Below are 23339 nucleotides of genomic sequence, written 5' to 3'. Positions count from 1 at the left end.
GGAGGGAAATATAGCAATATTGGTTTATATGTTTCTTACTAATTATCGAAATCAACAAGGGCGTTTGGTCTAGTGGTATGATTCTCGCTTAGGGTGCGAGAGGTCCCGAGTTCAATTCTCCGAACGCCCCATTTTTTGTTTTTTTTTTGTTTTTAATAATTTAACTTGGATAATGTTTGCAACTTTGTTAACCCTATACATATGCGTACGAAACATTAAGATTCATCAAAGCAGAAAATTATAATTCAGACAGAGCATGTCAGATCTCTGTAGTTGTAATTTTGCATCAACAGTTTACAGAGAAGAATACAAGAGGGCTTATGTTCGCGTTAGATCTTAATACAATGCTATCTGAAGCCTTCACACGTTCCATAGACTCAAGCTTGTCTTCTTGCCAATGTTCTTTCAAAAAGTATCACATACAATCAGTGAGGTCCTTTGATTATATAACCTGTCACTTGCTTCTCTCACTTAGCTGGAACCATCTTTGTGGTACTCATCAGCTTGATCTTAAACGCATTTAACGAGAACTCGATGCTCAGAGACTGCCAGCGATGCAATCAGACTATTGGAAGAACTACAAACCACTTCCGCTTCAATGTTCACCAGCTTCCCTCACTATTCGAACCTGAGCTCTTGTTAGCATTGTCAGCCTCTTAGCCTTTTTTACAAACGACGAGGATAATGTTCTTGTTTCATACTCATCAGGTGACTTTAGTTCTTTGATGACTGAAACATCTACGTCGTGTTGACTCAGGTCAGAACTAGTGAGCTTAGTCCTGTAGATTTCTGAAGACCCCTTTTCTCCATTTCCACTCTCAACATTTCAGCTGTTTGCCATCTCTCGGCATGTGCATACAAGTTCGATATCAACACAAGGTGATTTTCACTGTCACCCTTCATGACGCTTCCTGCAGTCTCGATCATCTTTATCACTTGTTCAGCCATTTCTGTATCCATATGAACCTTGCAGGCACCAAGTAAAGCTCCCAAAACTGTATCGTTCGGTTTCACAGGCATCTCTCTTACCAATCCGTAAGCCTCCTTCAGTTTACCTGAGAGTCCCAAGAGATGAACCAAACATCCAAAATGCTTCACATTCGGTTTCACATCTTTGGTCTTCATCTCCAAGAATATCTTTAGACCTTCCACTAGAAACCCTCCATGAACACAAGCGGTGAGACCCGCCAGAAAAGTGATCTCATCGGGTTCTGTATCCATCGTTCTGAACATCTCTAAAGCTTCTCTGCCCTTCCCGTGATTGGCAAGACACGAGATCATAGAGTTCCAACAAGCTACACTTCTCAGACTTAACGACTCAAACACGGATGTAGCATTCTCTAGATCCCCACACTTAGCATACATATCGATCAAAGCATTAGAAACAAACTCATTAAGCTCAATGCCTATACGGTTAATCAGAGAGTGAACCTCTCTGCCAACATCAAGACGACCAGACTGAGCACAAGCAGACAAAACACTCGAAACCGTCACTGCATCCGGTTCAAACCCTTCTCCTTGCATCTCATAAAAAGCATCAATAGCACCATCAGAGTACCCGTTCTTCGCATAACCAGTGATCAAACTGTTCCAAACCACCAAATCACGAACCTCCACACGGCTAAAAACACCACCAGCCTCATCCACATCACCTACCCTAAAACACCCAGAGATCATCAACGACCACACAAACGAGTTCTTCTCCGGTATCTCCTCAAAGAACACCCGAGCAGCCTCCATCTCTCGATTACCAACGTACCCTCCAAGCATAACCGCCCAAGCCTTCACACCCCTCATCTCCAGAGGCATTCTCTCAAACAAGTCTCTAGCTTTACCAGTCTCCTTTCTCTTCGCGTACCCTTTCATCATCTCGATCCAAGTCACTTCATTTCCACTCCCCATCATCTCTCCGAACAATCCAGTAGCCGAGACTGTGTCACCGTTCCACATATACCCACCGATCATAGCGTTCCAAGCAGCAACGTTTCTCTCGTGCATTTCGTCGAACACCTTACGTGCAGAAACTATGCGTCCACATTTGCTATACATGTTGATCAGAGAGGTTCTCACCATGACGTCAGAGTAGATACCGAACTTGATGGATTCGGAATGTAAGAGCTTCCCGGGGACAAGACTTGGAACGCAAGCGCATGCTTTTAGAAGCAGAGGAACCCATCCAGGGAAAAACACTCCTTTAAGGCGGATTCCTTTGTATAAGAGTAGAGCTTGTCTTGGTGATCCTCTAGATATGTTATTTCTTATAAGATTGGATATATGAAAATGGTCCTGATAATTCATACTCGGTAGCCAAAACAATAACTCTTTACTAGTTGCTAGTCTTAGGCCACTGCATAGGGTCGGTTAATCATGGTTTTGAATTTTATTTTTCTTTCCAAAAAGATGTTATATACCTTGTATCATTATACGGTTTCAAGAGATTGAGAGGTTGCTTCGTTGATTAAATTACAAAAGGCTTCTATCTCAAAGACTAAAAAAATACTGTTGGTTTTTCCAAAACTCGTTGTTTGAGGGGGAGGCTACAAAAGTGCAACTCTTTTTGTCCCAAAAGACAAAACCCTAAAGAAGGAGAAAGAGTTATTAACCGTAAAATGCAAGAAACTTAAAACAGAAATGTGTATTCCCCTGCTGCTACACTTTTCCCTCAATAGATTTTGAGAATATTATTCAAACAGATCTTATACTTGCAGAATAATGGATCCCAAGTCCTCAGTTGAGCAGAGCTTCATTCTTGTTTAACTCATCCAGATCCACACTCACTCTTAAACCCGACTTCGCCAAAGCATTGACCATTGCAGGGATCTCCGATCTCAGTGAAGCTGCTACAGCCTGTTTCATTTTTTAAAAAATGGTTTGCTTTACAAGCTTTGGTTTCCAATACACATAACAGTGAATTAACTCAAGAGACAATCTTTACCTTCTTATCTTCTTCCTTTTGGTGCTTGACAACATCCACAGGCCACTCGTTTACCAGCTTCTTGAATTCAGCTTCAAGTGCTGACTTCTTCTCATCAGGATATGCCTGTGAAGCATATACACATGTTTTTAGATGTAATATCATGATGAAAAAGAATGTTATTAACCAGATTCTGGCTCAAACCTGGGAGATAATTTGGATGACAGCAGCAGCTTCTTCAGGTTTATGTTCTAGCAGAAAACCCTGTGTGAGAGAGAGAGAGAGCAAACATGAATAGGTGGTGGTAATGCTCCTAACATGAGAATGCTAGAGAAATGTCTTTCTTTACCTTTGCACATGAAAAGGCTGCGGAAAGAGTGTGTTGGGTGTAAGTCTCAGATCTCAGCTTATCAACCTTCCATAACGCCTCTGTGTCTCCTGATTAACGATTAGCATAGTATGCAGTTAGAGCATCAAGATCACTTCAAGTTAAAGCTATGGAACAGTTGTGACAAGACAAACTCATCTACATAACAAGAAACGTAGGAAATCAAATACACACAAAAACCTACCTCTTTTGGCAGCAAATTCCATCCATACATCAAATGTGGTCTTCCTTAACTTGACTCCAGCTTTGCAGAATTTCTTAGAGTACTTAGCTAATAGATCCCAGCTATCTGTCTCATGGCAGATCCTGCAAACAATTCACTTGAAGTTCATTTCATGGTATAACAAAAGCTCATCGAACTAGCAAGCCATAGAAACTCGTGAAAAAAGTGAGGAACAAAGTAAACTACTAGGCACCTGAAAACTAAATCCGCTGTACCGGGTTGAAGAGGTAGGTCATTGGCCTTCAGGAGTTTCATCACTTCGTCCATGAGGTTAGCGTTCTTGTGCTCCAACGCATGTGACTACCATAAACCAGGAAACATCCTTAACAATCTTGAGGTATTAAAGAAACAAACAACCAACAAACTTATAGACTTGCAAATACCAGTAAATGGTGAGCAGATGCAACGCTAGGAGTCAAACCATGAACATTATGTTTCCAAAGAGCCCGTTTACCTGAGGATCATAAGATTACAAAAGCTGTATCAGTACTGACAGATTCACAGAAACAACCAAGTGAAGCAACAAGGTTTGAGATTACCATGGTTGATTGCTCCCACACGGACACAAGTCTTAGCAACTTCCCGGCAAAGATTGCAATTAAAGTTGTCATGTATACGGAGATTAGACAACCTCTACATTCAAGAAACAGAACATAATCTCATATTAAGAACTATCTTAACATAACAAGGGAATATAGAGAAGTAAACTACTCACAAATCTCCTGAGATTCTGGAGAGCGTCAAAGAGGAAACTAATGTCATCCTCCTTCCGGCAATTCTCAATCAGTGACCACAACAAAGCATTCGGAGGCATCGATCTCTTGACATTCACAGAATCAAGTATCTTACCGTGTAGCTCCTTGACAGCCTCTGCATACAGAAACACACTCTAGTGAGCTCTATAGCCATTTCCAAAACAAAGCTTTTACAATGAGTAAAACCTGTAGGATCTTCGACAAGTTTTGCTTCAGAGGAAAAGCTTGATCTCAGCATCATCAGCCCTACAAAACACATTGTCATCTCGGTAACTCACCAAATTACAAAGGTCAAGACTTTAGTACTTGTTGCAAATAAAGTCTTAACCTTTTGTCTTCTTTAAGAATGGGCAACCACTAAAGATTGGAAACAATGAGTGAAATGAAGAGATGGTACCTGGAGAGACAGGGACTGAAGTAGATCGATGGTTCTGCGATTGGGCAGAGTCAACAACATGAGAAGCAAATCTCACATCAGACTTGAAGAGTTCAAGGGGTTTTAGAACCCGAACGATTCTACGAGAGTTCGATAGATACTGCATGACTCGGGATCCTTAGCCTCTCTGAGTCAAGCCGTGTTGTCGGATTGAATCAGTTCAGTGTGGAAGAACAGCGGTGAAGCAAGATTTAGGGTTTATGTTTTTCACCCACTAAAAATGGTATTTACTCGGATAACCCTATACTATTGGTCATTCAACAAATGACCCCCTTAATTCGTGATATCAAATCCAAACTTAACATGAAATAACCAAAAAACCTAAAATTAAGAAATTAACCATGTGAGGAAATAAAAAGAAAGAAGGAGAAGGGAAAGGATGGTAAGGTTTTTAATTTCAGTTATTTTGGGTTTTTTTTTTTTTACGGCAAACGGCTATTCTATTACTCAAACTTGAGGTGGTCTGGGTAACCAGACCGGAATAGAACAACCAACAAAATGTAACTTCCTATTGAAGGATCTAGCTGTCTTAGCTAAAAAATCTGCAATCTGATTACACGCTCTTGGAACATACGAAATCTTGAAGTCCGGGAAGCATATAAGCAGTGTCTCTATCCTTTCCAATTCCGTAGCAAAACTTGGCCAAGCATGAGGTTCCTTGATCATTGCAATCAATTCTTTACAGTCTGTTCCAAATTCCTGGCATGTTGAGTGTTGAAGCATATTCTCCATCGCCCATCGTAATGCTTCCACTTCTGAGTGCAGAGGTGATTCTCTTCTGGGGAAGTTGTGGGATCCCATGAGTTGCGTCTTTCCCCTGCTGTCCAACAAGACCCATCCACAGCCACTAAATTGAGCATGAGTCGTCCATGATCCATCCAGTAAGCAAATATTTCCCAAGCTTATGACTTGGGGTTCCTCTACATTACTATCTTGTACTAATGGCGATATCATCTTGGCATTAAACCAAGCTTGGCATTCACTCTCAGCATATCGAACTAATTCCAGAGGGTCTCTGTCTATTCCCCTAAAGAGTTTGTCATTTTGAGTCTTCCAGATGTACCAAATTAGCTAGGGATAAGGATCCCTGTCTAGTTCTGGTTCAAGTGAACCGTCTTTTTCCCAGAAGAGGTAGTTCATATTCGTGTAGATACTTGATGTTGGAAAGACACAGGATTAGTTGGAGTCGATGAATGTAACCAAACTTGTAGCGCAGGTGGACATTCGTAAATAGCATGTGTTACTGACTCCTCTGGTTCTCCACATCTTGAGCAGTAATTATCGCATCTCATATTTCGCCTTACTAGATTTCTCGTTACTGCCACATGACCAGTTAACAATTGCCACAAAAGATAACAAATTTTCTTTGGCGCCTTTATCTTCCAAGCAAAGGCTTGGAGCTTTGTAATACTTGGCTCTAACATCTGCTTTTCGTCTGCATCCTTCAAAAGATTTTGCGCAACCCAGTATCCAGACTTGACCGTGTATTGTCCATGTCTCGTGAAGTTCCAGCAAAACGTGTCAGGTCTATGAGATGTGCTTATGGCTAAACTCCTTATGAGTGGTATATCATCAGAACTGACATATTGTTCCAGTAGATTAACATCCCATTCCTTCAGCTCCTGGTTAATAAGATCACTCACTCTCATATTTGGATGCATAACTAGTGCTATGGGTATAGCTGGCCTGGCAGGATTTAATGGAATCCATGGGTCTTCTCACACCTTCACCTCATAACCAGAGTGTATTTTCTGTCTTATTCCCAGCAACAAAAATTCCCTCACAGCAGAAATACTAGTCCAAACATAAGAAGGACTGTTTACAGAATTTTTAACAACTAATCATTTTCCTATTTTAAAAAATTACATCTAAGTAACGAGCTTTAAAAAATATTGTGTTTTTGTTTGAATGAATTGGTTTAAAACCCAAAAGAATGATGAAATTAAGAAAATAACTATGATGAAACAAGTTTGGTATAGGAAGGTATCATGGTGTGGATTTAAGGTATTAGTTTAATTAGGACAAAAGTTTAGTATATATGATGCAATTTCACTTGTTTTTCTCTAACCCTTTATTTCTGTTGAAACACTATTTTAGCTATTTTCATTACATAATCAGACTTTTGTTTAAGTTTCTTGTCAGATAAATATATAAACTCCTCCTAATTATCAACATCTTGCTCTTCTTATAAAATTTGATTGGATTTTTAATATGTCAATGAATACATCAACATCGTGTTTCTTGCTTCTTATTAATTTCTGCTATGTTATAAGAAAAGCATACATAAGTCATCATCCTCACAAAACTACATAATGTATAAATGGCCTCATGAACTCATCTTCTGCTACCTATCAGTCCCACAACCTTACGCAACAACTGCAGCTCCTCGAGAACCTCTTTAGCCAGCTCCAACTCCTCTTCATGAGCTATCACTTCAATTATTATTGTATATCTTGTCTGATTGGGCATCCTCTTCCCGTTAACCATCATCTCAAACACATCCAAAAATGTAAATTAATATTAAATGTAATATATGAGTTATTACCATATTTTACAAAGTTTACCAAAAATGTAAATTAATATTAAATGTAATATATGAGTTATTGACATATTCTAAAAAGATTTCCAAAAATATATATCATCATTAAATGTAACTGTCCATGTCATATTTAATCATATGACATGTCATCAATCTTAATAGTCACGTCACAATTTTTTTTATGAAAACGAACGTAGAGAAGACATGTGGCAAATCACTTCTCAAATATAGACTAGGGGACTATTCCTTTTTAAAAGCCTAATTTAAAGAAAATTGTAAAAGTACTCTTATTATTTTCTTATAAGTAACTAACTTTCCTTTCTAATAGATAATTGTATGTTAAAAATTATGACTAAAAATAGCTACAAACATTTCACATCTATATTTAGGTTTAAGTTTCCACATATTATTTTTACAAAACACAATAGTATTTACATGAAAATTATTACCTGACTATTTTCTTTTAACTTCTTAATACAACTCAACATTTTATTATCATTATTACATTTTATTATAACATAATTTTCAATTTTGATGTTGTTGTTTACATCATATATTAAACAGATATTTTCTATTAAAAATAAAATAGTTGCATAAAAATCATAAGGAAAAACTAATAAAATAATTAGTTTTCCTTTTTTTTAAGAAAAAGTATAAATAAAAATGTAAAGGTAAAGTAATCTTATTTTTCTTATAATTAACTAAATTTACTTTTTAATAATTCTGTGTTAAAAAATATAAAGAAAAAATAACTTAAAACATTTCACCTGATATTATTGTGACATGTGTCAATTACTAGAAAATTAGATTTTGAATGTGTCAATCAAAACTGACATTATGTGAAAATAATTTTTTCATAAAATCTTAAATAAAAGTGATTTCTAAAAAAAAAAATTCTTTTCTAATCTTAACCAATTAAGACTTTTTGTTCTTTTTCTATTAAATCCTAACCGGAGAGAATTGTAAAATAATAATAGTAATTTTTAATTTAAAATTTTAAAAATTTAATGATAATCATGATACTAACAATTATTTAATTAACAATACAAATTGAAAAAAAAACATTAGTGATATTGAAAAAACGAATTTTGAAAATGCCATCTTTTAAAAATAATTAATATTAACTGGAAATAATTATTTGATAGAAATTTTGTTTTCATAAATCCTAGATGAAATATAATAGTAAAAGATTAAGTAATATTAATTTCCTTTTCTAAAATCCTAAAGCTGTAAAAGAATATTTGATAGTTTTTTTCCTTTTTATAAAATAAATCCTAAACAAAAGAAATTTGTATCATATTTCTAAGTCCTAACCAAAAGAGAATTGTAAAAAAAATTAGTTTATAATATTTAAAGAGAGTATGTGATGATGAACATAATATTAAAATTATTTAATTAACGAAAGAAGTGTAAAAGTGGTATTGATACAAATTGTTAATAAAAACAATTCTAAGATTATTTATTAATAACTAGAAATAATGATTTGATAAAAAAAATTCTGAATTTTTTTTATTTAATTTATTAATTGTAATTAAATAGGATATTTATAAAATAATTTTTTTTTCCTTTTTTAAAATCCTAGCAAAACAAAATTTTTAAAACTTATTTAATAAAACATTAAGTTAGTACATAAGAACATGTATAATATTGTTCTTGACTCGATTGGTGTATTTGACTTTGATTTTTTTTTACCTTTCATTCAATTTCTTATTTTGGGTTGTGTTGAGTTTAAACGTTTAGGTAAGTATATTTTTTAATCCTAATTACAAAATTCACAACATTGATCTATGAACAATGACTATAAAATACAAATATTAACTTGAACTTATGTGTGAAAAAGGATTTTTAATTATAAAATAAATCTCACACAACATATACAGAAAAATCATAAAACTATATATAATAAAATGATTTTTATTATGTTTTTATTAAACTAAAACATCAAACACAACATCAAATAAAACCCGTTGCAACGCAACGGGCTCATATCTAGTTATATATGAATCATTACTGCTCTACCAATTAATAAGTAACGATAATTTATATAAATTACATGTAATTAATTTGTTTTATCTAGTAATATTCAAAATTATTTTATATCCAAAAAAATATTTATAGTGGACCTTAGGCTAGACATGTTCTCAAAAGCCCAGAGCCAACTATTGCCATCGGCTTAGGTTTTAGCCTTTTACTATGCATCAACACCATTCCTCAAAACCCATGAAACCTCATTGATTAATGTTCTTATAGTTCCGCATTGAGATTGCTATATCACAGTTTAACCAATTATATCCATTGGTGCTATGCTACTGCTATCCAGTCATCCTTTAACTATGCTTGTTCAACCATTAGAGACTCGAAACCGGTTATACCAAATTCGGTTAAAAGTATCCTGATTGAACCGGGTTAAACCCAACTCGATGATTGCATCTAACACAAATCTTACTTATATAGAGTTCGTGTATGGGTTAGTTCATGTAACGAATTTGCATTTATCAGATTTCTATTTTTATTTATTTTTAAAGTTTTTCGCGGTTATATAATCCCCAAAAATTCTATTTTCTCATCTCTTCCTTCGTCTTTGCTGCTTCGTCTTCTCTCTTAATCGATCGCTTAATCCGTAAGCTCTCTGATTGATTCTTTCCGATCTCTCACAGCTTTCCTCAATCTCTCTATCTATCTATCTATCTATCAATCGAACTCCCGTCGATGCCTTCAAAGTGATTTTGGATTCTTCTCGGTAAGCTTCATTTTCCCCCTCTTTCTCTCTCGCGATTGAGATAGTTTCGATTTCTGATTTCGTCTATTTATAATGAAACATTGAAATAATTGAGCTCTCAATTCATTGTTTATTCGAATGTTTAAGCTTTCGATTTGAAAATTCGAAGCTCAAATCGAGTCGTGTGATTCGAATTCGCCCAGTATTAAACTAAACTAGAGTTGCTTTAGGAGATTAATTTCAAATTCGGAGAAAGCTATTTTCAAATTCGAAGAATTTTTTTTTTCTGGGGTTTGAGTACTATTGAAACTGATGACGAGAATCAATTAGGTTTCCGCATGCAGAATTTAGTATGATCGATCAATTACGGATTGAGCTTTTGTGATTTATAGTGATATTGGGGTTTGAATCTTTGGTAAAACTAAACATTGTTTTTTTTTTAAAAAAAAAAAAATTGGGAAGGTTGTATAGGTAATTAGAAGAGGCATAGCAAATGGCGCCTTCAAGGTCAACGAAATCTAAGTACAAGAGGACTCCGCGTCCTAAAGCTGTTTCTCCTCACAAAGAAGAAGAAAGTATGAGCAAAACCAAACAACGGGTAACCTCTTTTCTTTACTATTCAACTGGGTTAAGCTGACTTTAGGTTACATGATTTGTATTACTCAGCCAAAGATTTGATTCTGAACAAAATTGTATCGTTAGGTTGCGGAAGGATACAAATCTTTAGATGCCTGATAGACTTTTAAGATGTTGTTTCTATTCCATTTCTATCTCAAGGAGGTGCATTGTGTTACACTTGTTGTTATTTAGAGGGAAACAATTGTATAAGGATCAAACATATCTTATTTTACATGCAGAAGAGGAAGTTGTCGGATATGTTAGGTCCTCAGTGGAGCAAGGAAGAGTTAGAGCGCTTTTATGAAGGATACCGCAAACTCGGAAAAGAATGGAAAAAGGTCAGTTCAAATTAGCAGTATATACAAGATCTAAGTCTTGGAATGCGATCTGTTATACAACCTTCCATTTGAGAAGGATACTAATAAACTGCTGCCGTAGTTTCCGGTAATTGTTAGGAGGGATAGTTAAGTCCTTTTTATAAGATTTTGTAAACTAGAAATAATAATAATATAGTGCTCTCCATTCTATGGTTTTTAGGTCGCTGCTTTTGTAAGTAGTCGTTCTGCAGAGATGGTTGAGGCTCTATACACTATGAATAAGGTTAGCATGCTCTCCTCCTTCTCCGGTTTATCTTTTGATCTTGGTCTAAATAATTTTCAACTTATGTTGTACCATCTGTACTTTAGGCTTACTTGTCTCTTCCGGAAGGCACTGCTTCTGTCGTTGGCCTAACTGCAATGATGACTGATCACTACGCTGTTCTGGTAAGAGCTTTAAACCGTTCGAATAGTTATTTTATTTCAGTATCTTGGTTATTCCTAACTTACACTGATGTGGTCCAGTTCAGAATACTAATTTCCATTTGTATTCTCAAAACATTTTACAAGGCTGACACCCGTTCCTATGGAACACCTGCCAACTACTAATCATGCTTGTTTCTTGTTAAATTTTGTGCAACCTAGGGGTGTAGCACTCTTGTCTGTTCAGATATTGTCACTTGAAAATATAGTTTAGCTCAGGGAAGACAAGTTCTTACTTTTTTTTTGTTGGGTGTTTCTTTGTTAAGTCGTTATGTGTTGATAAAGTAATACATTTTTGTTTCAAAGGAATATAGTTTGGTAGTGTGAAGTTGGTTTGCTTTATGTTATTATGTAACAACTCTATCTCTTCTCTAGCATGGAAGAAGTGACAGTGAGCAGGAGAAAAACGAAACTCCGAGGTCAGCTTCTAAGCGCTCTAAATTGAAATCCTCAGATCATCCCTCTGCAGGATTAGAGGGTCTGTCTGACCGCCTGCAGTTCAGGTCCTCTTCAGGCTACTTGCCATCACTGAAGAAGAGGCGTACTGGTAGTGTTCTCTGCTTCTATTTGACTCAAAATCTGTTCACCGATTCAATCATGTATTTTGCGCGCACACACGATATTCTATATATGCACGAGTCTTTGCGTGGTGCGAACTTTTTTCTCTCAATTATTGCAGTCCTTCTGATGATACGATTTTGCTCTAAAGAATTAGCTTATATAGGACTGCTCTGTTTTTTCTCTAAAGAATAAATAAACTAGCGTCGATAACGTACACTACTAGACAAAGTTACTTTTGTACATGCAATGGGAAAAAAAGTTTTACCTTGCCCATGTTTTATTGCTCATTAGCTATCCCTCTGATGGAATAGATCTATTGTTTGCTAACTTTTCTTATAATCGTAATCTGCATGTGCCAAGAGACTATGCCTCGTGCTGTTGGAAAAAGGACACCTAGAATTCCTGTCTCATATACCCCTGAGAAGGATACTAGCGAAAGATATTTGTCACCTGTTAAGAAGTCTCTAGATCAGAAGGGGGATGATACTGATGATGATATGGAACATGAGATTGCATTAGCATTGACTGAGGCTTCACAACGAGGTGGTTCTACCAAAAACCCACACACACCAAATAGAAATTCAAAGATGTTCTCCCCTGATAAGAAGAGTGAAATAATGGTAATTTTCTTTACTGTTGCTTATAATTCATATTACTTACTTAATGAAACTATAGCTCGTTTCACTACATGATAGTCCTTTTTCAAATTCAGTTAACATAAATCTAGCTTAAGTAGCAACTGTCTCATAGAAATATGGACTGATGGATCTTGATATTCAGCGTTCTGATATTGACATGGCGATTGCCAAGCTTCGTGCCACTGATACGGAGGATGCCTGCCGTGAACCAAGCTTAGAAAGTACTGAAGCTGAAAATGTGGATAACCCAGGAAGTAGAAATGAGTTGACGAATGGAGAAGATAGAAATGCCATGAAAGGAAAACAGTACTATAGAAGGAGATTCGGCATCAAAGAAGATGATTCAAAAGAAGCCTGCAGTGGTACAGACGAAGCACAAAGCTTAGGCACAATCGATGAAAAATTTAAACAAGAAGGGGATGGGAAGTTTTTGAAATATACATATAGAAGTTCAAGGAGAAAAAGTAAAAAAAGTCTTTTCACTGCAGGTGTGTTCTAGTCTCTCGCTTCTCCGTTAAATTTACCTATCTGCAATGCACATCAAATTAGGATATAACGAAACAATAGAAACATCACTTAACCTTTGTTCAAAGCACCCTCGTAAATGCAGGTGAGCACATGCCTGGTATACTTAAGTACGGAAGTATATCTGAAAATCGTAAATTGAGTTAATGTTTTGGTGGTCACTCTGTCTTGCGTTTCTTAACTTTAAAATCCTTATTTCTGGTAATGTCAGTGACATTTCTTTTGTAAATTTGGGAGCAACAACTGCTTGTTTCTGGTAACCTAATGAGCTGGCTACTGAGCTTGGAATTCAAATTTGACCAAATTAATAATGAGGTTTATGGTGGCATTGTTCCTGAAGGTTCTTCTCATCTATGACAAACTTAAGAAGCTAGTTTATGGAGTCATTCTTCCTGAAGATTCTTTTTATCTATGGCAAACTTAAGAAACTGTTTATGGAGTCAACTTATGCGTCAGTATTTAACCTTTTTCTTGTAAATTCTCTCTACAGATGAAGACACAGCGTGTGATGCTCTCCAGACGCTGGCAGATCTATCGCTGATGATGCCTGAAACTGCCACGGACACTGGTGGGATACCTATGTTTGACCTATAAGCGTTGTACACTAAACCTAGTGTCGTAACCTATATTTGATCAAGCTGCTTAATGTTATTAGCCATATATATGTAATTGCACTTATATGCAATGTTGTTGTTTATTAACTTTCTCTATCTGAATTTTGGTTTGAAGAGTCATCTGTTCAAGCTGAAGAAAACAGAGCAGGAAAGGCTTATGTGTCAGATTATAAAGAGACTGATCCAGCATCCATGTCTAAAAGCGGCTCTCTTAGAAAATCAAAACAGAAAAGATCCGTCTGCAATGATCTTTGTAATACTGAACCCGAGAAAAAGAGTCCAAGTAGCTCTGTAATCCGAAAGGGACGGCAGAAATCATCACCAGCTAAAGTAAGAGAAGCGAAATATTTAACAAATATAACTTGCTTATACGGTTCTGTTGTCTGAATTCATGACCATGTTGAAGCTGTTTTCTTCCTGCAGGTTCCTAAAGATGAGCTTGCTGAAATTTCACAAGTCAGTGAGCCTTCTAAAAACAAGGTACGTGTCTGATATGGAACACACCTTTTCTAATTAGACAACATTGCATACATTACTTATCTGCGTGCCTTGGAATGTATATATCTTCGACAGCCAAACTATTTAAATATTTCATGTTTGTTTTTCTTTTATAGCGTTAATCTTAGGACTGTTTATATTGCTGTAGGGAATAGGTGAGGAAAGTAAGCCTGTTGGGAGAGGTAAACGGTCCGCAAGTATTCGAAACTCGCATGAAAAGAAGTCTATCAAACCCCAGGATCGTACTTCCTCAAGTAACAACATGGTAGAGGAAGACGAGTCAGGTCCATCAACTGCAGCCACGCAAAAAGAAGTTAACTTGCCAACTAAAGTTAGAAGCAGAAGAAAGATAGTAACTGAGAAACCTCTAACTATTGATGACGTGAAGAAGTCAGAGATTTTGGTAAGTGAAAATTTCTGATGTTACAACTCTGTTGCCAAATGATAAAAATCACCAACAATATCAATTAATCTTAAGATCATTAATTTGTTTGGAATTTAGTTTGTGGAGTTTCCTGACTATATATTGTTATCATATACAGGAGAAGTTTTCGCATTGCATATCTAGTTTCAGAGCACGAAGATGGTGTCTTTTTGAGTGGTTCTATAGCGCAATTGACTACCCATGGTTTGCCAGACAAGAGTTTGTTGAGTACTTGGATCATGTAGGGTTGGGCCACGTTCCTAGGTTAACTCGCGTTGAATGGGGTGTCATAAGAAGGTAATCTCAACTAAAATGCAGTTAATTTCTACTAATTTAATTTTCTGTGTGTACATGAATGTTTCCTTAATCATACTTTGTTAGTGCAGCTCTCTTGGGAGACCAAGGCGTTTTTCGCAACAGTTTCTGAAGGAGGAAAAGGAAAAGCTATACCTATACAGGGATTCTGTAAGAAAACATTACGATGAACTAAACACAGGCATCAGGGAAGGACTTCCGATGGATCTGGCTCGGCCTCTAAATGTTTCACAGAGAGTCATTTGCGTGCATCCAAAGTCAAGAGAGATTCATGACGGCAGTGTCCTAACCGTTGATCACTGTAGGTACCGAATTCAGTTTGACAACCCTGAACTAGGGGTGGAATTTGTCAAGGTACTGTTCCTGTCAATGCAACTTTTTCTAGCATTTGTAGAATCTGAGTTTTCTGACATAATGAATCACCGTGATATGGAATAGTCACCCAAACTAAAAAGGCAAAATTTTAAAAGGGAGAAATGAATCCTTGCAGTTGACTGCATATTTGTAATTATGACCAGAGTCCCAAATAAGTTTGGTAACTAGAATCGCTTCTAGATTTATTACAACAGTAATTTCGCACTTAATGATTGATCAACTGTCTGGTGCATACTTCACGAGGTTCCCTACAAAAGCACTTAGAAACAATCTTAAACATTATGGTTTGTGAGTGACAACGAAATTTGAATGTTGATAACATTTAAATCTCTCTTTTGGTGAAGGATACTGAATGCATGCCACTAAATCCTCTAGAAAACATGCCAGCATCACTTGCAAAGAACTATGTTCTCTCGAAGCATTACAGTCGGAATTCCAGTGAGGAGAAAATGCATGAGCAGGTAAAGGAAAGCATGCCTGAAGGATTCCCCAAACTTTCGTGCGAAGCAGGCCATCCCTTACCCTCACCAATTTATAACATTAACAATCCACTAAAGCAGGAAAAGGTTGGTATTTTCTGACCATCATGCTATGCGCATCTTATTCTACTTTTCCATATGCTATATTATTTTTTGGAGCCTATTTTCTGCATACGTGGAAGAATTGACTTAGTATCATACATATCTAGAAGTTTACGGGGTTCTTTGTGGTTTACTGGTTTCTTTAATATAGATGGGTTTCCAACAAACGTATTCAGTCTCTTGGGAGTTCTCTGTCTGAAGTCTTTGACCAATAATTGTCCCAAGCATTAGTCTACCCTAGGACAGTACCTAGGAAGTTATGCAGATAATTCAAATCTCTTGCCAGCCTTGTAAAAAATTAACGTGCATGTTCTAGCACAGTTTTCGCTGAGAGTGTAGCTAATGTTATTCCTCCTTACTTGCATCCACTCTCCCTCTCTTGCAATGCCTTGTTTGGCATTTGACCACAGTAAATCTTAGCAACAGTTTAATAAAGTCACGATAGATATTATTAATTATATTCAAGTTTGCGTTAATTTTACAGCTAGAAATCTCAAGGTCGGATCCACAAGCTCAAAATGGAGTCGATGAGGCTCTTGCTGTACAATTGTTTAATTCTCAGCCTATTGGTCATATTCATGCGAGAGAAGCTGATGTCCAAGCTCTTTCTGAATTAACACGTGCGCTTGACAAGAAGGTTCTGCCTTTTTATCAATTCTCAGCCTTATATACATGTGTGATACGTGATTGTCCTTAATCTTCTTCTTCAACATAACACTTTCTCTATAGCCTGGCTGCTTTTCTGTCTGTTTACATATTTCATGATATTGCTTCAGTCTCGCTAGCATTAAACTTCACATAAGTAGAGATTGCAAGAGGATGTGTTCGATGGAGTAATACTTACTAATGGACTAATAAGGAATGTGAAATCGTGTAATTACTGATAAGCTTTAAAATGATGTTTTGAATTTTATTTGTTACTCTTTGATTCACTCCAATTTAGATTTTTTTTCTTCCTTGTCTTCCATGTTTGTTTAGCTCTTTCGACATTGTAGTTTTCATTCTAACTAAAGCTTAATCTACACGCTACAGGAGCTAGTTTTGAGGGAGCTAAATTACATGAACAACGAGGTTGTGGAAAGTGAGAAAGATGGGCATAATGCTCTAAAGGATTCTGAATCTTTTAAGAAACAATATGCAGCAGTTCTCTTTCAGCTAAGTGAAATCAATGAACAGGCAAGAGTTTATGAAGGAAATATAAGTCATCTTGTTGTCTTTACTACGTACGGCTCCTGAATTTCTTATTCTATGTCTCTCAAATATGCACAGGTTTCATTGGCACTTCTTGGCTTGAGGCAACGGAACACTTACCAGGAGAATGTACCATCTTCTTCAATAACACACATGAGCAACTCAGGGGAACCTGATGGACAGTTGACGTACGTAGACAATTATGCATCTGATACTAATGGATTCCAGGTCTCTGAGATTGTTGACAGTTCTAGAGTAAAAGCAAGGAAAATGGTACTCAGAGCTATACAGGTGTGTGTGCATGATGAGTTGGTCTATTTCTATGTTTGGGATCTACATTTGACAATTTACTCATCATTTGTTGCGTCTCCAGAGGTCTAACCAACTTAACTATTTTGCCTCCGTACCTATTGCAGGCATTGGCGTTACTAAGGAAAGACGAAAATGATGTTGTAAATATTGAAGAAGCCATTGATTTTGTTAATAACCAGCTCTCAACAGATGAATCAGAAGGATCATCAGTCCAGCAAACACGAGCTTTCCAGGATCAGCGTCTTCCCTCTACACCAAATCCATCTAGCTCTACTCAACATGCAGATGATTCCCACGTAAACCCATTAGACCAAAATGACCTGCAGGTTCCGTCTGAACTTGTTTCACGCTGTATGGCTACATTGCTCATGATTCAGGTGACAAATCTCAAATAACCCATTCTGTTTATCAACATAATTACACTATTAGGCCCTATTGTTCTCCCTCGTCATACAGTTTCAGATATTAGAGAAAGTTCATGGTGTTGTTTTCTTTTTGCTCTCACACTCTGTAGTGGCCGCATGAGTTAGTTATCTTGTGTTACGTTCTTATTTGTTCCCAGTTTATGATCCTAACACTGAAACCTAACTATGCAGAGATGTACAGAGAGGCAATTCCCACCAAGTGAAGTGGCTCAGGTTCTAGATTCGGCTGTAGCCAGCTTACAGCCTTGCTGCTCACAGAACCTTCCTATTTATACAGAGATACAGAAGTGCATGGGAATCATTAGAAACCAGATTCTAGCCCTCGTACCCTCCTAGAGCCAAGACTTAATAAACCCTCTTTGTCTCTTCATGCTGCTGCTTGTTTCTCCTGTAAAATTGATGTTCCCTTGTAGAAAATTTCTTTATATATACCTCAGTTATTTTGGTGCGTCTTGACTTGCGAAAGAGCAAAACTCAAAAAGAATTCAAGACCGCACCGACCAAAACAGTTTATCTGGTTCCGAACAAGATTCGCCTTAATGATTTGGAGTGTGTTGATTCATTTTTACATAATAAAATCCATTAATCATTGGACACGACTGCATAGCCCTCCATTGTGTTTGTCTAATGGAACTGAACTAGTTTCATTCCTTATCTTATTTAAATTAACTAGGGGCTCTGCCCCCGCGCAAGCGCGGGGTTATAGATGTAGTTGTTGTTTTACCTTTATGTATATATGTGATGTTTTATTTGTGTAGTTAGCGTTCTGTCGTGGTTACTGATTTTCAAATATTTGTATAGTGGTTGGTGTTGTGTATATATTGTGTATTAGAGTATTTAACATTGTCGGATGTTTATTTTAAATAATGATTGTACTCCTAATTTCAGATTTTTTTTGCTTAATAAAGAGATGAGCATAAGAAGACACATGCCTCTCTCGTACAACATATATTCTCAATGAACCTTCAAAATGGCTCGGAAGAAACTATGTACTTCTTTGAATAGCATATACATACTTGTCTAAAGTCTTTTGCTTTTATGATTTGGGCAGTTTCATATTTGAGCAAGAGCTCCAATAATATCTGGAAAAATAAATAACAATGATCAAAAACGAAAAAGACGATATCTCTAAATTGAAATTAGGTAAAACTGACATGTTTACCACTCTTTCTGCTAATGGTTTCATCTTTGATTACAGACATCAGCTCAGCTAATTCTTAAAGAAGTAAGGTCATCTTGCACGTGTCGGGGACGTTTACCCGGGACGTACCCGTCCCCCCGCCGAACCCGGTACGCGAGACGGCTATAGATTGACGTACCCGTGCAACCTAGAAGTAATTGTTCAAGAAAGCAACAATATCACTCATTAGCAAATTTGTTGCAAACTTCAGTTCAAATCAGATTGAGGTTCATCCAAGCCAAGAATCTGAAAGCAGTTCCAGAGCTTGGAGTCTTCATATAGACCTTGTGGAGTAACTTCCATGTCAACATGGCCACTGCATTCTGCTGTGTTGTGAAGGTTTGACCTTAAACCATAACCGTCCATACTGGTCAAACTCAAACCGGAGTAATCAATCCCAACACTGCTTTGAGAAGACGAGACGTTGAGAAAGGTCCTCGTCATGGAAGACTCATTGAGGTGACTCAGTGCAGCAATTACCATGTCCTTGGCTTGAACCTGAAATCTCAGATAACTTCTCAGCAGGAATATACTGAAAATCCACAAGCAGTCCAAGCACTTGAGCTACCACATTGAAGACAACAGCAGTTTCCTTCTGATATCCATGAGGTTGGACGCTATGATTAAGAACACATGATCGAGCATAATCCTAAGCAATTTCCCACATCTTTGAAGACATAACAGTACCAAGAATCTGCGAGAACATTAACCACACATTCCATAAGAATGTCATATAAATTAAATCAAAATCGTATAGATCCCAAACACATGATTGATGATCAAAGTTAATCAGATTCAATCGGAACAAACATGAAAACGCAAGAGAGAATTAAATAAAAATTATAAACAAAAACGCAATCACAAAACTAAGAGAAGTAGATCTGCAATAAAATACCTCAGAGCCAAGAGGCTTAACCACCTTAGCCGGCGACAGAGGACTCGCATAGGACAATGAGGCATATGAGGAGACCTGGAGCCACTCGCAAAGGAGGAGATGCAGTGAGTCGTCCGAAGGATTGATGTTTGTTTCTTTTTTTAAGAATCTGCATATGTTATAAAATAATAAGAATAGAATTAAGCAAAACATGGAAACGAAACCGTCGGATTTACCGAGACTTTGGGTACTAATGATGCCAGTCAAACGATTCTTAAAAGGTATTAGGGATTGAACCTGGAGCCGACAAAATCAATATGCAGAGCCTTCTTAGATCTGAAGGAAAGATGAGGACGAAGAGTTACAGTCTTACAGATGTTTTGATGATGAGTACATGGAAGCTTGATCGACGACAGAACCAAAAAACATGAAGAGACGCTTCATGTATGAACATAGAAAATAAGTGACTAAAAATAAGTAAGAAACAATCATCACCAGTTCATCAAGGAGGAGAATGGTGATGCCCATGAACTCTCCATTCTTGCTAATGTTCCTGGAATCCCAGAATCGTATGAGTCGACCGACAACAGACTGGGCGGATCTTCCGCGGTGGAGGAGATGAACGTGGAGTAGAGAACGGCGGCAATGGCAGCCAATAATGATACGTCGAGAAGTTGAGAAGAAGATATGGGTCAAACCTGGGTATGTGTTTCAATTAAATGTACGATCTCAATATATAGGAAGCTGGAGGTAAGGTTACAGGAAGTTGATTCGCGACGTCGACAGTGATTGTGCTTAGGTTCATAATGATCGAAAAACAAAACGGTGGAAGAGGAAGCACTCCGTACAAAGGATCTCGAAGAAGACGACCCTAATCTGGAAAATCGACATCCGGGTCTATGAAATCAACGAAAGAAACATTAAGTAAATCGAAGCCCATTTTTTCATATTGTTTTAATTAGAAGCCCACAATAGAAAGAAAAAAAAAAGCCCAAACGTAAAAAATGCTGACGTGGCAGCAAGGGAGAGCCCCAACTCCCTCATTATATTATAGATTACATTTTTGTTTCATTGTGCATGTGTACTATATCTATAACCTTCATCTGTTTCAGGGCATGTCTTCTGATCTTTAAACCTTTCCACTATTGCTTGCTTTTCAGTTATTAAAACAGGATTGCATTGCGGTCCATTATCATTGGTTTATAATGGTACTAAACTAATTTCATTCCGGTATCTTGTTAAATTCAATTTCTACCTCTTTAGAACATCTCAAATGTAAAACTTCATTTTTCCTCTTACATAGAGTAAAAATGACTATGAAGTAAAAATGCTATAATCCTACTCTATTTTTTTATTTGAATAATGAACAAAAAAAAAATAGATTATTCCATTTATAGAGTAATTTCATTATAAAGTGAAAAACAGAGTAAAGTTGAAATATTTTTTTTATTTCATAATCACTTTTACTCCATTTTGGAGCAAAAAATTGAGTGGTATTTAAGATGTCCTTATCTACAGATTCAACAATAAATATGTAGACATATCTTGTCTGGATCCCAAACGAAGCTTAAATTTAAACACAATGGTTTCAAAATTCAATACCATATTATTTTTTTATATTTTAACACTTTACATCTGTGGAAGCACCGTGGCCTAGTGGTCAAGGTTTAAAGGTTTATACACCCAAGTCTGGGGTTCGAATCCCAGGCGACACAATTTTTACACCAGGAGGTCTGAGTTTCAATTCCCGGAGAAGGCGAATTATGCAGAATATTGGAGACAAGTCTTATAAAGGATCTTTAACATGGCGCAAGGAATACCGTCAGGAATGGATCTCATAGGACGGCTCACGGTGATGCAGTCAGACATAAATTCTTATAAGGCAGGTAGAATGGTCAGCTGTAATATCATCTATGTAATGTTTCTCGTTGTTTCTAATAGCATAATAAACCCGACAAAAAAAAACACTTTACATTATTTTTTATTTCATCTCATAATCCAACAACATATATTTAATTTTATCACATTATAATGGTTTGGTTTAGTAAAATCAACATTCTATACTAGTAGTTAATAATGTTTTTCAAAGTCTAAACTAAATACCAAAAGTTTCGTTGGTGATATTATTTTCTTCTTAGTTAACATTCACGTCATTAAAATTTTATTTTTCAACAAACTTATGTAATGATTTAGTTGAATTTTTTATTCAATACCACTATCCCTTATAAATTAAATAAGAAACATTGACTTTAATGCATTCACACTAATTTCGCCACGTGTCGTTCTCACAGTCAATTGAAAATCAATTGAATATAATTTCTATAAATTATTTTTTCTATCCCTTAAATAAAAACTACGAAATTACCAAATATCACTAATATATATATATATATATATATATATATATGACAATTAATAATTCTAATAAATAAAATTTGATAACAATTTATATATCCTCCATATTTTTGTATAATTTTATATTATTAAAATAAATTAAAAAATCAAATTAGCTATAAAATTAAAATTTAGATTTTTTCGTATATGTTATATTTTGAATTAAAAAAACCAAAAATAAATTACTAAAACTGTTAAAATTATTGTGTTAAAAAATTAATGATCAATAGTTTAGCATCCCTTATATATTAATTGAGAAACATTACAACATTATTTTGTAGTTACCTCACCATGAGAATGAAATTCATAATTTTTAGAAAAATAGGTTGGTCCATCTTAATTTATATTATATTTTTTTATTAAACTAACTATCAAATCGATAAATAGTATACAAAATAATATTATCGCATTTTCCTTAAATAAAAGCTACAAAATTACCTAATAAGATTAATATATATATGACGATTAATGATTATGAATAATGTATATTTGATAACAATATTTGTATCTTGGCTCTTATTATTTAATTTTATATTATTAAAAGATATTAAACAATCACATTAATAATATAATAAAAATTAGATTTTTTCTTATATGTTATATTTTGATTTTTAAACAACCATAAATTATTATAAATTTTAAAATTCTATTTTAAAAATTTTGTGATCAATGGCTTAATTTATTTTGTTATAAAAAATAAAAATAATCTTAAAATTGAATTAAAATTGATTTTTATTTAATAAATATTCAAATTAGATATATATATATATATTTAACTAACGACTTAAAACAAGAAAATATGTTGCATCCATTTAGTCGTCCAATTGAAACCTTCCAAAACTATGTGGCACACTGAGGTTAAAAGTAATTCAATTTTGAAAATAAAACTAACCTGCTGGTTTTAAAACTTTTAAAATAGTTCTCAACGATATCAAAGTAAAGTATTAAAAATTTGTAAAAATTTTAAACTCAAATCGATGAGACTCACCATAAATTCAAAATAGATTTCGGTCCACTAATTGCAATTACAAATGCTCAGA

General features: G+C 35.6%; 4 protein-coding genes and 1 non-coding gene across 14 annotated transcripts; 2 read left to right on the top strand and 3 right to left on the bottom strand.

Moving 5' to 3' along the window:
* Positions 1 to 58: 58 nt before the first annotated feature.
* TRNAP-AGG (transfer RNA proline (anticodon AGG)) lies at positions 59 to 130 on the top strand. Its single transcript has one exon. It is a non-coding gene; the product is annotated as a tRNA-Pro (tRNA).
* Positions 131 to 189: 59 nt separating this feature from the next.
* LOC108861308 (pentatricopeptide repeat-containing protein At3g21470) lies at positions 190 to 2369 on the bottom strand. The gene has a single exon (XM_018635145.2). It carries the CDS (start codon positions 2296 to 2298, stop codon positions 754 to 756), a length of 1545 nt encoding a protein of 514 aa, XP_018490647.2. The 5' UTR covers positions 2299 to 2369; the 3' UTR covers positions 190 to 753.
* Positions 2370 to 2486: 117 nt separating this feature from the next.
* LOC108857529 (uncharacterized) lies at positions 2487 to 4900 on the bottom strand. The gene is made up of 11 exons (XM_056986348.1): positions 4678 to 4900; positions 4467 to 4526; positions 4241 to 4395; positions 4065 to 4158; positions 3909 to 3979; positions 3719 to 3825; positions 3487 to 3608; positions 3264 to 3352; positions 3119 to 3178; positions 2936 to 3040; positions 2487 to 2847 (listed from the first exon to the last, which is right to left on the bottom strand). Exons 1-11 carry the CDS (start codon positions 4820 to 4822, stop codon positions 2728 to 2730), a joined length of 1128 nt encoding a protein of 375 aa, XP_056842328.1. The 5' UTR covers positions 4823 to 4900; the 3' UTR covers positions 2487 to 2727.
* Positions 4901 to 9754: 4854 nt separating this feature from the next.
* Positions 9755 to 18391, top strand: LOC108862636 (protein ALWAYS EARLY 3). 4 transcript variants are annotated; one of them, XM_057010725.1, is made up of 20 exons: positions 9755 to 9995; positions 10457 to 10572; positions 10832 to 10930; positions 11130 to 11192; positions 11279 to 11356; positions 11768 to 11939; positions 12314 to 12573; positions 12704 to 13079; positions 13607 to 13684; positions 13846 to 14060; positions 14154 to 14210; positions 14377 to 14631; positions 14771 to 14949; positions 15039 to 15321; positions 15687 to 15908; positions 16408 to 16560; positions 16956 to 17099; positions 17193 to 17405; positions 17531 to 17803; positions 18023 to 18391. In XM_057010725.1, exons 2-20 carry the CDS (start codon positions 10468 to 10470, stop codon positions 18185 to 18187), a joined length of 3390 nt encoding a protein of 1129 aa, XP_056866705.1. In that variant the 5' UTR covers positions 9755 to 9995; positions 10457 to 10467; the 3' UTR covers positions 18188 to 18391. The 4 variants fall into 4 exon arrangements, with proteins under 4 accessions (XP_056866705.1, XP_056866704.1, XP_056866703.1 ...); XM_057010724.1 differs by having other exon boundaries at positions 10446 to 10572; XM_057010723.1 differs by having other exon boundaries at positions 10437 to 10572.
* Positions 18392 to 18721: 330 nt separating this feature from the next.
* On the bottom strand, positions 18722 to 20826 carry LOC108862638 (uncharacterized). 7 transcript variants are annotated; one of them, XR_008946151.1, is made up of 5 exons: positions 20401 to 20825; positions 20203 to 20306; positions 19927 to 20074; positions 19006 to 19725; positions 18722 to 18933 (listed from the first exon to the last, which is right to left on the bottom strand). XR_008946151.1 is itself a non-coding variant. In XM_018636832.2 (4 exons), exons 1-4 carry the CDS (start codon positions 20431 to 20433, stop codon positions 19681 to 19683), a joined length of 330 nt encoding a protein of 109 aa, XP_018492334.1. In that variant the 5' UTR covers positions 20434 to 20825; the 3' UTR covers positions 18722 to 19680. The 7 variants fall into 7 exon arrangements, 1 of the variants encoding a protein (XP_018492334.1); XR_008946150.1 differs by having other exon boundaries at positions 19014 to 19725; XR_008946152.1 differs by having other exon boundaries at positions 18722 to 19179; positions 19316 to 19725.
* Positions 20827 to 23339: the final 2513 nt, after the last annotated feature.

Source organism: Raphanus sativus, chromosome 5 (genome assembly GCF_000801105.2).
Source record: "Raphanus sativus cultivar WK10039 chromosome 5, ASM80110v3, whole genome shotgun sequence".
Classification (NCBI taxonomy): Eukaryota; Viridiplantae; Streptophyta; class Magnoliopsida; order Brassicales; family Brassicaceae; genus Raphanus; species Raphanus sativus.
The sequence above is the reverse complement of the archived record's forward strand: the minus strand, read 5'-3'. Positions and strand labels throughout refer to the sequence as shown.